General features: G+C 40.5%; 1 protein-coding gene and 1 long non-coding RNA gene across 6 annotated transcripts in view; both read left to right on the top strand.

Moving 5' to 3' along the window:
- SLC9A9 (solute carrier family 9 member A9) overlaps window positions 1–17,592 on the top strand; it is a 902,600-nt gene that overhangs the window by 557,394 nt on the left and 327,614 nt on the right. Inside the window, exon 14 of one of the 5 annotated variants that reach the window (XM_029617401.1) lies at window positions 7,441–7,726. The exons of the other annotated variants lie outside the window; for them this stretch is intronic. Coding sequence (XP_029473261.1) covers window positions 7,441–7,555 — 115 coding nt within the window. The 3' untranslated portion in view covers window positions 7,556–7,726. Of the gene's footprint in view, window positions 1–7,440; window positions 7,727–17,592 lie in introns of those variants that run through there. 5 annotated transcript variants of the gene reach the window in all.
- On the top strand, window positions 11,187–17,257 carry LOC115099657. The gene is made up of 4 exons (XR_003858841.1): window positions 11,187–11,300; window positions 16,847–16,878; window positions 16,973–17,026; window positions 17,114–17,257. It is a non-coding gene; the product is annotated as an uncharacterized LOC115099657 (long non-coding RNA).

Below are 17,592 nucleotides of genomic sequence, written 5' to 3'. Positions count from 1 at the left end.
TGACTGTGCATGTAAAACTGCTCTCCAAAACCTAGCCCGCCAGCAAAACCTCACCCCGAGTTATTAGTTACCCCTATTATAGTGGTATAAATATTTTACTTATATGAGCACCTTCTATAGAGAGTCTCTCTCTCTCTCTCTCTCTCTCTCTCTCTCTCTCTCTCTCTCTCTCTCTCTCTCTCTCTCTCCCACGCACTTCTCAGCTTGCATTGTGAACATATCACAGTGGGATACATTTAATGAGCATTGTGTTAAGATATCTGTGCATTCTTAGGAAAATTTCCCTAACCACCCCCCTTTTTTATCACAGGTGCTGGGGTTTTTTTTTCGCAGTTTCATAGTAAAATGATAAATCTAGGGCTAAGTTAGCCAGACAACACCATTTTTTGAGTTGTCCAGTTAACATAGCTGGCTAACCATGAGACTGCTGAAGAGCAGTCCTAAAGTTAATTGGATAAACTTAACTGGCAAACTTGCATGCTGCTGAATATTCCAGCCAAGTTATCCCGTTAACTTTGCCTGTTAACTTTGCTGGCTGGCTAACCACTGAAAACTGACCCCACAAAGTCTTTCTGCCATGGGAAATAATATAATCTCAGACGCTTGAAAAATGTCTCAAGTCAACAAGGGTCATATAGTGGAGAGTGAAATGTTACAAGGATAGCTCCTGCTATTCCTCATCTAACAGACAAGGTCCAGCCGAGGCAGCAGGCCTGCTGTACACAGATTATAAGAGTTTTGGAGCACTTCTACCTTAGCCAAGTGGATGGTAGAAATAATAACTATGGGATATGCAATTCAATTGTTCTCACTTCTCAGACAGTTGTTATGATAAAAGGTATCAGAATCTGCAAAGAATTCAATGTTTCTCCAGGACTAGAATTCTTCATCTTAGTTTCCATAAAAAAATAAAAAATAAAAAAAAACCAGCAAATTTTATTTCTGGTCTCCCTGGTCTTAAAAGAAGTAATAAAAATGCTCAAATCTCCAACTTTGCCAGTCATCAGATACAAATAAGTGTTTCAAAGCTCCTCCAGAGAAATATGGTACAGATTGTATTTGATTTTCTTCCTTCCTACCTAAAGAAACTTTGGACTAAATAAATTTGTCAAAAGATCCCGTTTCAAAGTGGCGTTGGAAAAGTCTGTGCTAGCCATTTATAAAAAGCAAGCATTTCTCTCTTATCTACTGTACATTTTTTTTTTTAATTTATAGTTTATTGAGTTCTTATTAACATTTTACAATGAAAAAAAGAGAAAAGAAAACTTCTGGATTACAATACACACATCTCCATAAAAGAAAAATTAAAAGGTAAATTCATAAATTATGCATCTCCAAAATTATACAGTCCACTTTATGGGGAGTCAAAGAAAAACTAGGTAAACTTTTCAACGAAAAACACAAATCATGTATTTATGGAGAGAAAATTAAATTTTTTTCCAGTTTGATGATCCCAAAACAATAAAAGCTGTCACTATGCCCTCATCCACCTTTATCTGTAAGAAATGCTTCAAGGTGGGCTGGTTCTGTAAAGACAAACTTATTTCTTTGTAAAGTGACCAAGCACTTGCAAGGAAATTTTAGAAAGTACGTGGCCCCTAGACCCAGTACTCTCTGCCTCAATAACAGAAACTGCTTCCGCCTTAATTGTGTGCTCCTAGACACGTCTGGAAACACCTGGATTTTTTGGCCACAGAATCAAAATTCTTTGTTTTTAAAATACTTCTGGAGAACTAAATTCCTCTCATTTTCTAAGCTAAAGACCACTATTGAAGTTGCTCTAGTTTTTATATCATCACCAGATGACTCCAAAAAAGCTGTTAAATTTGGGCTTTCTGGTGATAAAACATCTAATTCCCCATCTTGTGCAACTACTCCTCTTTTCAAATTTGATACATAATACAATTTTGATATAAGTATATCCTTTGAAATGCACAAAACTTCTTTTACGTATTTTCTAAACAATTCTTGAGCCGATATTAATCTAGTAGTTGGAAAATTCAAAAACCTTAAGTTTTTACCCCTCATAGTATTCTCTATGTTTTCTAGTTGTTTGTATATCATTAATGAGTCCTTAATGAAAGCAGTTCCAGATGCTTGTAAAGAAATCATCTGGGATGAGGAGTTAGCGCTCTCTGATTCCAGTTGTATAATACGCTTGCTGTGGTCTTCCAATGTGTTCCTAGTTTCCTGGGTAAAACTAGTAGATTGGGCCATGGACATGGATATCATCCTCTCCATTTTGGTGACAGCTTTCCATACATCCACCAATGTTATATTATCAGGATTAACTAACTCTGCTGTCTGCAGAGATGTCTCATCCTGTGTTGGTAGGATGTCTCCCTGGTCTCTTGGAGGTGTTATTTCCAACCCAGAGCTAATACCATTATTAGCCCCTTGAGCTCCCGGGGTGTTATTGGGATCCTGGTGTTGGGCAGGGCTATCGGAGGCACCCGACGAAAAGGATATATCAGGGATAATATCCCTCGAGGTTTGACTCACCCTTCTATGAATGTGCAGGTCCATTGGTCCTTAAATTTCTTTCCCAACGGGAGTAGAGGCAGCAGGTCTCAATTTTCTCTTTTTTCCCATTCAAACTCCCTTTTCCGACGTTGAAACTTGCGAAAAACTTTTCCACCCAGGGGCGCGCCCCTTTGGCGCGCCCCTTTGGCGCGCGGCTTCGGCAGCACGCCGGCGGCTGCGCGCCGCTGCACAGCGATTTAAATAAGTGCAGCCGGCGGGCTTTGATGACGACAGAATGGGGAAGTCCAGTCACACACCTCCGGGGTAAGCCCTCTCACCCGAGCGCCTTTCAGCGCGGTCTCTCCGTCGGTAGGCTCCCACTCCTCCGCCGCTGCACAGCGATTTAAATAAGTGCAGCCGGCGGGCTTTGATGACGACAGAATGGGGAAGTCCAGTCACACACCTCCGGGGTAAGCCCTCTCACCCGAGCGCCTTTCAGCGCTGTCTCTCCGTCGGTAGGCTCCCACTCCTCCGCCGCTGCACAGCGATTTAAATAAGTGCAGCCGGCGGGCTTTGATGACGACAGAATGGGGAAGTCCAGTCACACACCTCCGGGGTAAGCCCTCTCACTCGAGCGCCTTTCAGCGCGGTCTCTCCGTCGGTAGGCTCCCCATCTACTGTACATTTTAAACAGACCTATTTGCATGTCACAGTAATAGAAAACCATCAAAAGCCTATTTATTTAAATGTATCAGTTGCCTATTTCCAAAGCACACAGAACAAGATTTTGAGGGCACTTTTCAAAGAGACTTACCTGGATAACTAAGGAATCCAGGGTCAGAAAAATGGCCCTCCCCTCGGCAACTAAGTCTAGTGCTCAGCTTCTCAAGGACACTAGATTTCTCCATGGGACAAGGGGAATTTCTGGGGATGAGGGGAGGTCAGGGGAGAGAAAGCATATGCAGGGATTTGATTTCCATATCTTCATGCATATTTTCCAGTACGTAACCCTGCTGGCAGTCAAAGTGAGTACAAAGTCCACAGGAACTTTATTGTGTTTCTTTATTTGGTTTATATTCTGCCTTTCAGATACTTCAAAGCAGATTACATTCAAGTACTGTATGTACTGATTGTCATTTTGTATCTATGGACCCTGAGGATGTTAATTTTCAAAGGGGAACCATCTGCCTTGTTCCAAGTTTTCCTTCTTATGCCTATGGGTCAACATTTTCAATATCCCACCCCTATATGTCACCTTTTCTTGCCAACTTAGACAGTTTAGAACTCTTAAAATAAAAAAAAAAAAGCAATTTGTCACATCTAGAGGCTGATTACTAACCCGTGAGATTTCCCATGGGTTAGTGAACTGTTTGCATGAAAATTTGCTAACTGTGCAAATGAACTGCGTAGCAAACTTTTGCGTGAAAATTTGCTCCTGGGAGAAAGATCACTACATTGAAGTATTATCAACTTTTTTTTTTTTTTGCAAAAACTAGCATGCAAAGATGATTTTGCACACCAGTTTTTTACTAATTCATAAATAACGAGCTACTTTTTCTACTTTTTGCATCTCAGCAGCTAAGTATTTATTAATTAAATTAAACTTGTATGCATGGTGGGCTACATATGAAAGTTTTACCACAGAGACTGGCCAAAAATTGTGACATGTTTTTCAGAAGCTGGGCTACCAATGTCAACCAATGGACATCATTCACTGAGATATCAGAAATGGAAGTAGAACAAATGCTAAAAAATGTCAACCCCGCCCCACACAAAATTGACACAATACCAACAATTGAACTTAAGAAATCAGCTAACACAGTCGCCCATATACTAACTAAAATCATAAACCTATCCCTAGAAGAAGGAACAATTCCAGATATACTGAAGGGAGCAACGATAAAACCAGTCATTAAGAAAAAAAATAGTGATCCCCTTATCCTGAATAACTGCAGACCAGTATCAAATCTTCCTTTAAAAGCTAAACTAATTGAAAAAACAATACAGAAACAGCTGGCTGAACACCTGGATAACAATAACATGCTGTATCCATCTCAACACGGATTTCGAAAACACTGCAGCACTGAGACACTGCACCTTTCTTTAACAGATAACATTCTAAGAGGTTTTGATAGCGGTAAACACTATATTCTAATAATGCTCAACCTATCGGCAGCCTTTGACACAGTAAACCATAAAATACTACTAACTAGACTGGAAGAAATCGGATTACATGGCAAAACATTAAACTGGTTCAATTCATTTCTAGAAAACAGGTTTTTCCAAGTCCAGATCAACAACACATTATCAGACAAAAATCAATCTCAAAACAGGAGTTCCACAGGGATCAGCCCTGTCTGTGACCCTTTTTAACATATACATGCTGCCATTATGCCACTTACTTGCAGGACTAAGAATCATACCTTACATTCATGCTGACGATATTCAGCTATTTCTACCTGTAGACGACACATTAGAGAAAACATTAAATCTAGCTAACATGTACCTAAGCATTATAAAACAACTACTAACCCAAATGGAACTTGTAATTAATATTGATAAAACAGAATTTCTACACCTAGAACGAAAAAATACTGAAATCAGCCAAACATCAATAATCCTCAAAGACAACCAGAAAATTGAACTAACTGGAAAAGTACGTAACCTTGGCATAATAATGGACCCTGAAATCAATCTAAAACAGCACATATCACTAAAAGTAAAGGAATGTTACGCAAAACTCATGGTACTCAGAAAACTAAAACCACTACTACTCAAAATGAATTCCAAACAATTCTACAAGCACTAATTTTCTCCAGCACGGATTATTGTAATGCCCTTCTGCTGGGACTACCAAATACAACATTAAGACCACTTCACATACTTCAAAATACAGCGGCTAGAATACTAACTGGAAAAAGGAGGAGGGACCATATAACCAAAACCCTTGCAGAACTACATTGGTTACCGATTGAACACAGAATTAAATACAAAACCCTATGTACCATTCACAAACTAATTCATGATGAGAACTCAGACTGGCTAAACACAGCATTACGGGTACATGTCCCACACAGAAACCTTCGATCAGCAAATAAAGCACTCTTAACCATTCCATCAGTAAAAACAGCAAGACTAACCCAAGTGAGAGAAAGGGCCTTATCATTAGCAGGACCCATAATTTGGAACGCAATGTCTCCAGAGATCAGATTACAAAGTGATCTCAAAGCATTTAAGAAAAGTTTAAAAACATGGCTTTTTAAACAAGCATTTTACAAAGAGACGGGAGAATAGGAATTATTCAGGAATAGGCAGAAGAGCACCAACACACAGTACTTAAGACTGTACAGTACAGTAATCTATGAACTCCACATCACAATAAGCATAATTATAACACTATATATGATAAATTTACCCGTGAAAGTACCTTTGGTACACTCAGTCATGCCCTACTACTCTAAAATGATTATGTCTAATGATATATTGTAACCGAACCTTTGATGGCACCTGTTAGAATGTACTATAGTACACTTTTACCTACATTAAATACGTGCCTACATGTAAACCGTTGTGATGTATATAACTTAGGGACGGTATAGAAAAGATTTTAAATAAATAAATAAATAAATATGTGTGGAAAAAAACACATGGAAACACCAAAATGTTGTGGGTTTTGCACATTCCGGGGCATTTTGTGCATCTGCCTGTATCCCCTGTTGTGAAAACATTCTCCTAGAGAGTGACAGAGGTTATCCAAATTTATGGGAAGCACATACATTTGGAGAAAGCAAATCTCACATATGTAAGCACTGATTATGATACCTGCCTTACATCTTCTTAGTTATGACCTTGCTGTCTTCCCCAAGGCCTTCCTTTTGTTTTTCTTTGGGTGCATTTGTCTTGACTGGATTGTGAGCTCCAAGGAGTAGGAAATGTGCCATTATGTGTGTCTGCATATATCTGGTATGCACTATACAGATCATGATAATAAATAATAATACTTTGAAAACCAGAATTACTCATACAAATGTAGAGCAGCTGATATCACAAATCAGAAATTTACGAACCAGATTCCCCAATGTAACATCAGACTATCTAAGCAGCAGTTTGCTGTATCCTCTACGTTCTTAGGTCTTCACAGTGACTATTTAGTTACTGGGATTAAAGAGTAGGGTAGATCAAATCCCAGTTGGCTATGGGGTAATATCCTACGCTTAAATCCTCTCTATTAGTTTATGCCATTTACTTGAATTTTTAGAGTTTTATCCATAAAGCATTTGTAGGAATTGCTCAAATGTTTCTGCCAACAGGACAAATGAAAATAAGCTATGCAAATAACATAGGAGATTAGGCTCCTTAAAGGGTAAAATGTAAAAATGTTTTGTATAGCAAATGATAACCCAATGCCGTTTTCATGCCTACTGGGCAGTAATGCACAGTAAAATGCAACAGCATTCCACAAATTTTCCTTTTTGATTAAAATAGCTCAGTGCTCAGTCATCCTCAGCATAAAATGAGTTCAACAGTGATGAAAATTAATGATTGAACTGTGCATATGCGCCTCATTTTGGGTTTGCTCACAAAAGTGCTGACTGCACAGCCCAGGTTGGAAACGCCATCATCCAATGCAGGGTATAGCAGGAACCTGCTTTCCAAAAAGAAATCAGAAAGTGTTAGGGACAGAAAGGTTGAAAATTACACTGTACAAAAGACTAGACAAGGAGAAAAAGGTACTTCTCTTTTCTTTTTCCATCTTTAATCATGTTACCATGCAGGCTTTTATAGCGGCACAGCTCCATAATGGATAATAATGCAGTGACATCAGTGAAAGAGAAATAGCAATGAAAATTGTCACTTTTAGCTTCTGACAATGGTTCACAGCCAAACTGAAATATATAGGATGAATCTGTCCTCTGAGACATTCTATATTTACAACTGCCAGCAATTTTCTTTTTTTTTTCCCCTGTAACTAATTAGAAACAGACAGCAGCCTAGGCGGTATAGCATGCTATTTACATTTTACATTCAGTCTGGAAATGAATGGCTAATGGTGTTTTCCTGCGAGAAGAGTGGAATAACGAAACGATGCTGAAAGCATGTCCTGTAAAATCTTCATGAGGTGGATATAAGGTTCTGCTAATTCATTTCCCCCAGGCATAGGTATTTATCTTGGAAAGCTGCGGTGCTTTTCTCTGCTGTAATGTTTGTACCATTCGCATGTCTTTTGTAAGATTGCTTGTATTAACTAGTCGGATATTTTCACTATACTTTACTATTATAAATAAAATAATTTTGCTTTGATTATTGATGCTCCAATAATCACTTTTGATCATTGCCTCCATAGTGCAAATACTTATTTTACCCCCGACATTAATATTTAACAGTTTGAGGGGTTTTCACTGAATTGATGTATAATATATGTAGATTTTACCCAATTTAGATTGTGTTAATACATTTTTAATGAATGCAATGCATTTGTATTGTTCGTCGCTGTAAGGCCTGTCGTAGGAAAGTGGGTTAACAAATATTAATAATAAATAAATAAATGTTTTTCACCAGATCGAGTATAGGATGCTTCATCAGCCTAGAACAGGGGTTCCCAACTTTTTGCAGAGTGTGGACCCCTTTCCAGTCTCTAAACATTTCATGGACTCCCACATGCATTTCTTTAATTGTTGCATGCAGTTAGGTGCCATGTGGAAAACGGATTAATGTAATAACAATAATATGCACTCCAGAATCATTTGTAATGTATAAAAGTTATCATCTGTGTTCTCCCTCCTGCCTTTCCCTTATGGACCCGTCCCTTCTGCTCCGCTTCCTTCCACCCCTCAGACCCTACCTAAGTGCTCACCCCCCTGCCCTCTCACCTCCCCATTCCCTTACCCCGAACTATAGCCCCCTTCTCTTCAGCCCTCTCCCTTCTGAGTCCCCTTCACTTTCCCCACAGCTCCATCCCAAGAATTCTTTATTTATTTGGATTTATTACTCACATTTTTGAATAAGAAATTCATCCAAGGCAGAGTAAAACATATTTGAAAGGTAATATACAGTCTGAAGGGGACTTCAATCAGGACTAAACTAGGCAAAATGTAGAACAGGACTAAACTTGAAATAAGTCTACAACAGGAATACAATGCATCTCAGTAAAATCAACACAGAACTAATTAGATAAGAACACAAACATCTCAGCACAATGGGCTCAGGACACTCATATAAATATAAACATCTCAATAAAACAATAGGTCGCAACAGCATGTTTAAGGCACCCCTTTAAGGTACCAAGCAGACCCCTTGGCCTTCTCCCTCTGAGAGCCCTTTCCAAGTTCTTTTACTCTTAGGCTCTCTTTCTTGCTCCCTGCAACCTCCTTCTCTGTCCCTTTCTGAGTGCTGATCCCACTATGGCACCTGCCCTCTGACCCAAGCCATGGCCACACTACTCCCTCAGTGCAGCTTTTATTCCTCGCTGTCAGGCCAGCTGGACAGCCAGAAGACATGCAGCAGTGACCACCAGCAATTCTCCTCAGGATCTTCACTCTGCTTGCATGGAGGAGCTGGTTGTGTGGATTAGCAGCTGTTGAAGGTGCCGAGGGAGCACGATTCCCCCTCCTCTTGCACAGTTTCAGACTCCTTGTGGTGATAATCGGCCACAATCTTCCCTGTCTCCTCTCTGCACCAGTTTGGGCTTCTTGAGGCTGTAATCTGAGATCAGGCAGCAGGAGCCTTAGAGTAGTGTTCCTGTGACCTGAAGTACCTGACTTGGAAAGTCATAATTTTGATGGCGGTCACTTCTCTCACACAGGGTCAGTGAGTTTCAGGCCTTAGTGACTTATCTGCCTTACACAAAGTTGTTCCATGGTAGGGTGGTCTTGCGTATATGCATCCTGACTAAGGTGGTGTTGGAATTCCACCTTAAACGGTCAATCATCCTTCCAACATTTTTCCCCAGGCCTCATGCTCACCAAGGTGGACAAGCCCTGCACAGTTTATTTATTTATTTCTACAAACTTGATTGATTGCCTGTCTTACAATTGTAACCTAAGCAATATATACCATAAAACGATATACAATAAATCCAAATGCAAATTGGCATGCTGAGTGAGGCTTAGTCAAAGTTCTAGAAACTTTGGCATAGTTTTTCCATGCCGGGCTCTATCAGATGATGTCACTCATGTGTGAGGACTCACATCCTACTGTCCTCCGAGGACACCTGTCACAGATAAGTAACTCTGCTTTACACCTGCTATTTGATGCACTTTGTTTTGCCGAGAGAATTTACAAACACATTTTGTAGAATCAAAAATGATTGTGTAAGTCCCAACTCAACCCATATCCGACCCCAGAATACCTCTCCCCGGGTGTATAAAAGTAGGTGGATACTCTGTATATACATGCCATTTTACACATGTATCTGTCACACAAGGACCATTTCTGCGGGTAAAGCTCACAGATGTCCCTTTGAAGATTATCCCCCCCCCCCCCCCCAAGAGATACCAGTAAGGCATGGGATCTAATATGTTACTATTCAATTCTGACTCTCAATCAACAGGTCCTGACAACAGCACTTTTATGTTAAGAAAGAAGTGACACTTTGCTGTATTTCACAGGATGTAGATTAAGTACATGAGATACTTGGACACACCCTGCTCTTTTTCCTGCTGCAGAAGATTTCAGTGTTGATAATCAAATCTTTGCTTACAGAGAGACAGAGCAGATCAAAGTGATCTTGTCCTGTCAAGAGCAGATCAGTGCTTGCAATACCCAGGACCCCATTCTGCCTTTGGGTTCTAGAGGCTAGAGGGAGGTTGAGGTTCCAAAGACTACTGGTAAATGATTGACAAAATACAGAAAAGAGAGAGCCCATTGAGCCCAATGTTCCTCCCAAAAAGTGGAGGTCTTGCCCCATGAAATAAATAAATAAATAAATAAATGTGGTGATCTCACATTTTCTATAACTCTATGGGCAATATTCTAGGAACAATAACAGTGCTGCCAAAAGACATATCTGAAGGCAAAACAGAAGCAAGACAGACCAGTCACCTTAGATTGAGGATATTTATTCGCACATATATCTTGATAAAAATAGCCCAACTCTGGCCGAGTTTCACACAACATCTCTTTTTATAACGATATATGTTTGAACAAATATCCTCAATCTAAGGCGACTGTTTTGCTTTCTGGCTTAGACAGACTGTCTTCCGGTCCGCTTTGTGGGAACCTCCCTTCTTCAAATGACATATCTGGAAACAAATTTGGTCTGCTGTTCATAGCATTAGAGTGGCTCACCAAGGAAGTGAAGAAATTCACACATAAGTGAAAAATTGATAGTCCATTTCTAATATCACAAGGATCACCTTGTTAGAGGCACTGGAGAGGGAGGATCATCCCTTCCAGAACAACTCACACCCATGAACGAGCTGGATGCTGGAAACACTGTTATTGGCAGGACCATCCAGGGGCTGCAAGAATCCAGACAATTTTTTCCTAGTAAGAGACAGATATCATTATGGTATCCTACAATACTACCATAACGATCACTTTGGTTTAATATACCAGTCATTGGAGAAACTTAATGACAACCATCTCATAATAATAGGGCAAACATAAAAAATGTGATGATCAACATACTGGAAGACGAAACCATATACCTTCAGATTATACCAATGATAGAAGTACTGTTGGCTCTCAATATTTTATAATGAAAGAGAGTGTATATAGTTTTTCTGCAGGCATGCACTTATGAAGTTATGACTCCTTGAAGGAACCACTGCAACTTCCACCAAATAACCCTTCAACGTCTCCAGAGAGACTCAGAACACCCAAAAGGACTCCTGAAGGTAAGTATTCCTAGATATGATACATTATGACTGAGTGAGATGAAGCCCCAAGTAGCCACATCACAACTAAATTAGGATTTTCAGTGCTAGCCGGCTAAGTTTAGATAATCAGGTTTGATTGACCTAAGCATTGCTGGCTAACTTTTCGTTGGCTAGACTGAAGCTGATTAACATCTGATTCTAGTAAGCTAGGTTTCGCTAAAAATCAGTCAAATTTTGGCTAGCTAAGTCAGGTGCTCAGCATTTTTTTTTAATTGAACCCCCAAGCTCTTTAGGCATGAGCAATGTCATTCCTGGTTGCCAAGGATTATCTTAAGTGAGGTATTTTGTCTTCTAAGATGCCTTTATGATACATAGTAGGTAGGTAGGTGGGTAGGTTATTGTGATGTAGAAAAATGGACTGATATGCTATGTGAGCAGGTTCTGAATTAGCCCTTTGTGTGTGAAATGAATACTCTGTACTTTGCAGATGTCTGCTTTCACAGTCACAAGGATGGTTTATACAGCCCTTTGATATGGCACTCTAAGATTGAAATTAAATAAATATTGGCAGATGACCCAAGTCTTCTATTGAAGCTACCCAGCAATCTTTTCTTTTCTTTTTTACTATTAATAGGGTAATTGTTGCTCTATGCAGGTTACCCTAGTCAACATGGGTTACCCTTTTCTTCGTCTTTATTATTTAGCCATTAGGAATCCTCTGTGTTTTCCCATGCCCTTTTGAATTCTTTTACCATTCATGTTCTTACTACCTCTTCTGGGAGGGCATTTCATGCATCCACCAGCCTTTTTGTGAAGAAATACTTTCTGACATTAGTCCTGACTTGACTCCCTTGGAGCTGCATATTATGACCCCTTTTTCTACAATTTTCTTTCCATCAAAAAAGGTTTTATTCTTGTGCATTAACAATATCTAAGTCTGTATCTTATTGCCTCTCTGTCTCCTCTCCCTCGGTGTATACTTATTTAGGTCCTTCAATCTAATTTCACAACTATTTTGTTGCAGGTCCCGCACCATTTTGGTTGCCTTTATCTGGACTGCTTCCATTCTATCTTTATCCTTTTTGAAATATGATCTCCAGAGGAGGCCTCATCAACAACTTCTACAGGGGCATTATTGCATCTTTTTTTACTGCCGGTTATGCCTCTCTCGATGCAGCCCGGCATCCCTCTAACCTTAGCTATCGCCTTGTCACATTGTTTCATCACCCAGATTGTCAGACACTCTGAGGTCTCTTTCCCCAGTCCATGCTCATTAGACTTTCACTCCCTCCCCCATCACATACAGCTTATTTGGATTTCTGTACTCCAAATGCATGACTCTATACTTCTTGGCATTTCTCAAGACTTCTTAGAGCACTTTTTAATTCTCTCCACTCCTTCAGGCTTGTCCACTCTCGTGCAGATTTTAGTGTCATCTGCAAAAAGATAAGCCTTTCCTTTTCATCCTTCTGTAATATCACTCAAAAAGATATTAAACAAAATTGGTCCCAAAACCGATCCCTGAGACATTCCACTTATCACTCTTCCCTCCTCAGAGTAAGTTCCATTTACGACTGCTCACTGATGTCCGTCAGTCAACCAATTTCTGATCCATTTCACCACCTTGAGATCCACTCCCAGGCTTCTCATTTTATTTATGAACCTCCTATGTGGGAAAGTATCAAAAGGTTTGCTATTCGTTGATCAATTTTCTAGTCATTCAATCAAAAATTCAATCAAGATATGATCTTCCTTTGATAAAACCATGTTGCCTTGGATCATGCAACCCATTGCATTGCAGATAGTTCACTATCCTTTCCTTCTGGAGCATCTCCATTAGTTTTCCCACCACTGAGGTAAGGCTAACTCACCAGTAGTTTCCAGGGTTCTCCCTGCTATCATTTTTGTGACGTGAGACCACAACCGCCCTTCTCAAATCTTGCAGCTCTACTCCCATTCCAAAGATCTATTGAATATATCTTTTAGTGGACCTGCCAGCACCTCTCTGAGCTCCTTCATTATCCTGGGATGTAGCTCATCTGGCCCCATGGCCTTGTCGACTTCCAGTTTCACTAGTTCCACCCAAACTCTCTTCCATAAAAGTAGTGGTATTTATGCCTCTACCATCTGGGTTCTTATCAACCAGCAGCAGTCCTTTCCCAAGATCTTCATTAGTGAACACCAAAACGAAGTGTTTGTGTAATGTTTTCTGCTTTTTCCACATCGCTGTCCAATGACCCTTGTCTCCTCTCAGTCTTACAATACCACCTCTGGCCTTCCTCTTTTCTTTGATATATCTAAAACATGTTTTGTCACCTCGCTTTACCTCTTTGGCTATCCTTTCTTCCACTAAAGCTTTTGCCATCCTGATTACTTTTCTCGTCTCTTTCACCTTCACCAGAAATTCTTCGCTGGGTGCCTCTTTTTGAATGCTGATCTTTTTCCCTTTACTTTTTCAGCCACCTCTTTAGAGAACCATGTTGTTCTTCCTTTCTTCCTGCTTTTATTCACTGTTCTTTACATAAAGATTTCTTGCCTTTGTTATAGCTCCTTTTAATTTAGCCCATTGCTGTTCCACGTCTCCTTCCAGCCTTCTAGCTCCTCCTCAAGATAATTCCCCATTTTAACAGTCTGTATGAAATCCATGACTGATTTTCATGTGACTTCTCTCCATCTTAGCCTCTGTATTAAACCATATTTTCTGATGATCACTGGTGCTCAGATGGGTACCTACCTAGACACTGGAGTTAATACCGTGTTTCCCCGAAAATAAGCCCTATCCTGAAAATAAGCCTTAGCTTGAGTTTTCAGGATTTTTGGAGTGGGCTTGAAATATAAGCCCTACTCCAAAAATAAGCCCTAGTTTAGGTGGAAGCGCGGTTGCATCCCAAGACTTGCCCAACTCCCCCTCCCCCAAGACTTACAGAAAGTCCCTGGTGGTCCAGTGGGGTGAAAGCGGGAGCAATCTCCCGCTTTCAGGTCGTTGGCTGCCAGTAATCAAAATAGTGCCAAAGGCTCTTTGCCCTTACCATGTGACAGGGGCTATCGGTGCCATTGGCCGGCCTCTGTCATATGGTAGGAGCAATGGACGGCTGGCCATTGCTCCTACCATGTGACAGGGGCTGACCAATGGCATCGGCCATTGCTCCTACCATGTGACAGGGGCTGACCAATTGCACCGATAGCCCCTGTCACACGGTAAGGGCAAAGAGACATTGGCGCCATTTTGATTACTGGCAGCCAACGACCTGAGAGCGGGAGATTGCTCCCGGAACCCCCACTGGACCACCAGGGAATTTTGGCAAGTTTTGGGGGGGTGGTTGCAATTAATTAAATTTGAAGGGTTGGGGTGCGTTTGGGTTATTGGGTTTTTTAGAACCCCGTTGTAATTAATTAAATTGGAAGGGTTGGGGCGGGTTTCGGATATCTTTTCGGGGGCAGCTGAAATAAAATCGTCCCTAACCATGGGAAAACGAAATTTCCCGCAGTGAGCCGATAACGAAGGCCGAACCGAAAGGTTCATGGAAAAAAAATAAGACATCCCCTGAAAATAAGCCCTAACCATTTTTTTGGAGCTAAAAATAATATAAGACCTGTCTTGTTTTTGGAGAAACACGGTATCTCCAATATTGTTCCTCCTCTTGTGAATTAATTCATCACTTGTCCAAGTAAATCGCCTTGAAAAGTGTGCGCAATCTCCCTACTCCCTACAGATTCTGCAGCAATTCACATCTGGCAGATTCAAATCTCCCTTCTTCCCACCTTTTGGATGTCTTCAGCCAAATTGCTGTTCAGTTCTGTCTGATTGGGAGGCTTGTAGACCACACCAGTATAAATGGAACTGCCGTATTTTTTTAAGACAACTCACAGTGCTTCTTCCTTCCCCTGCATTTCAGTTACTAGGATATTGTTTTTGGCATAAAGAGCTGCTACTCCTTTTTTTTGCCCTCTCTTTCCTCAATAGGTTATAGCCTGGTGTGGCCGTATCCTATTCATGAGACTCCCTGAGCCACGTCTCTGTGATAGCAACGATATCCAAGTGTGCCTCCACCATTAAGGCTTGCAAATCTGGAAATTTGTTGCTCGGACTGCAAGCATTTGTGCACAGAGCTTTCCAGTTTTTTTTTTCCCCCTCAGCTTGCTGTTCTTCCTGGATACCTTTTCTGTGCTTTTGCCTAAAAAATGGACTAATCTTGTTCTTATATCCAGCCACGTCCTCTGATAAAGGAAGGAGAACAGTTGCTGTTGTGATGGTTTCTTAGTAGCATCATACCATATTATACTGATTTTATGTCTCAGCAATATTGTAGGTGTATTCTTGTCTTTAATTGTGACAGAAACATTTCCGCTGAAGCGTTTTAATGCATTCTCTCCGGATAAATTCTTTATGAGCGTTGCCACGCTTTGATCCCATGCTCTGATTCATCACTTCAGTTAGATTAGAAATAATTTTCCTGTAATGAGAAATCTTATCCTTTTCCTGTTCATATTTTGAAAATAGGGCTTTGGTGCCCCAAACACAGAAAAGCAAAACAATATTAATAAAACCGCCAAGCTCTACCCCGTGCTTGCAGTGTCCCGACCTGATGCTTTTGTTCTTTCTCTGCATCTTGTGGTTGAGGAAGTAAAGGCAGCTTCTTTTGCAATGCTATAACCCTTCTACCCCTGTTCCTAACTTTGTATCTGTCCCAAGTGTGATTGAACTCTGTCACAGTCCAGCTGGCCACCACCTCTGCTGGTAGCTTTTTTCAAATGCCTGTCACTCTCTCTCGTGGTATTTTCTCGTGTTTCTTCTGACCCTTTCTCCCTCTGCATCAGGAACCCTTGCCCTTGCAATTCATTTTCTATCGAAAATTTCACCTTCCAGTAATTTATTGAACATCAAATATTTAAATATTTGTCATATCTCCTCTTCCCTTCTTTCTTCCACTGATTTAAAATGTTGGGTGTTTTTTTCCCTGTGGTTCACTGCTAAACTATTGGTTTGGGATGCAGAAATCCAAGGTAGAAGTGCATTAATGGGAAGGGGGGGTGAGATGATATTGGTGCACCAGTTGGGAGAGAGTGACCTCAAGATGATCATATCTGTGATTTTTAAGGCTGCAAAAGTACGAGAAGGAAGTGGCCAGAGCCAGGGGTGCATAGGGAGAGCCATAACTAGCTTTTGGTGAAGCCTCACCTGGAATATTCTGTGTAATACTGGAGACCATTTCTCCAAAAGAATATTGCAAACTATTTGAAGAGCATGGCCCTATTCTCACTCAGGGTGATATTGGGGGTTTAAAGATGCTATCTACATGATGTAACTAGTACAGGCCAGCTCCTTTAATCCCGTGAAGGGCCTTCCACCTCACAGCCTAACTGCTCAGCTGTGCTGTGTGGTTCAGTTTAATGGATGAACCCACACAAGCTCTCAGAGGTTTAGAGAAGGGGCTGAGATGGAAAACTGTGTGACTATAAACCTAGGTTGAATGAATTTATAATCATTTTATACCCTTTTAAAACTTTAACCTTCATTTGCAGGGGGGAAAATGTGACAAGTTTTAAAATATTTATTTTCTCAGGCTCACTGTGAGAGGTTTCTCATTAACAAAATGTAAGTATACTCTTTCCAAAGTGAATTATTTAAACACAGGATAACATTTAAGATTCTCTCTCTCTCTTTTAACCTTTTTTTTTTTTTTTTACAGGCTTTCTCTTAAGAAAATTCTAATTTGGAATTCTCCCACTCAAGAAAAACAATGGTAATCACAAATCAAAATTTATATTTTATAATTCTTTCTCCATCACCCATCCTTTCTGATCAGAATTATGTTTTCCCTTTATTTTAGTGAACTCACTTGTCCATCACATCAGAATGACATCAGACGTGGTATTCTTGCTGAACTTTGATGCACTGGAACAATAAGAACATAAGAAATTGCCATGCTGGGTCAGACCAAGGGTCCATCAAGCCCAGCATCCTGTTTCCAACAGAGGCCAAACCAGGCCACAAGAACCTGGCAATTACCCAAACACTAAGAAGATCCCATGCTACTGATGGAATTAATAGCAGTGGCTATTCCCTAAGTAAACTTGATTAATAGCCGTTAATGGACTTCTCCTCCAAGAACTCATCCATACCTTTTTTGAACCCAGCTACACTAACTGCACTAAAAGAAAATTAGGTCTTACCTCTGCCAACCCTCGTTCCTGTAGTACCAAGGATCAGTCCAGACTCCTGGGTTTTGTCCCTGCACCAGCAGATGGAGACAGAGCAAAACTTGTCAGGCTCTGTACATATACCAGGGTGCCACCCACAGCCTGCCAG

This window comes from Rhinatrema bivittatum, chromosome 9 (genome assembly GCF_901001135.1).
Source record: "Rhinatrema bivittatum chromosome 9, aRhiBiv1.1, whole genome shotgun sequence".
In the NCBI taxonomy this organism is placed as follows: domain Eukaryota; kingdom Metazoa; phylum Chordata; class Amphibia; order Gymnophiona; family Rhinatrematidae; genus Rhinatrema; species Rhinatrema bivittatum.
Note: the sequence above shows the minus strand (reverse complement) of the source record. Positions and strands in the feature narration are given on the sequence as shown.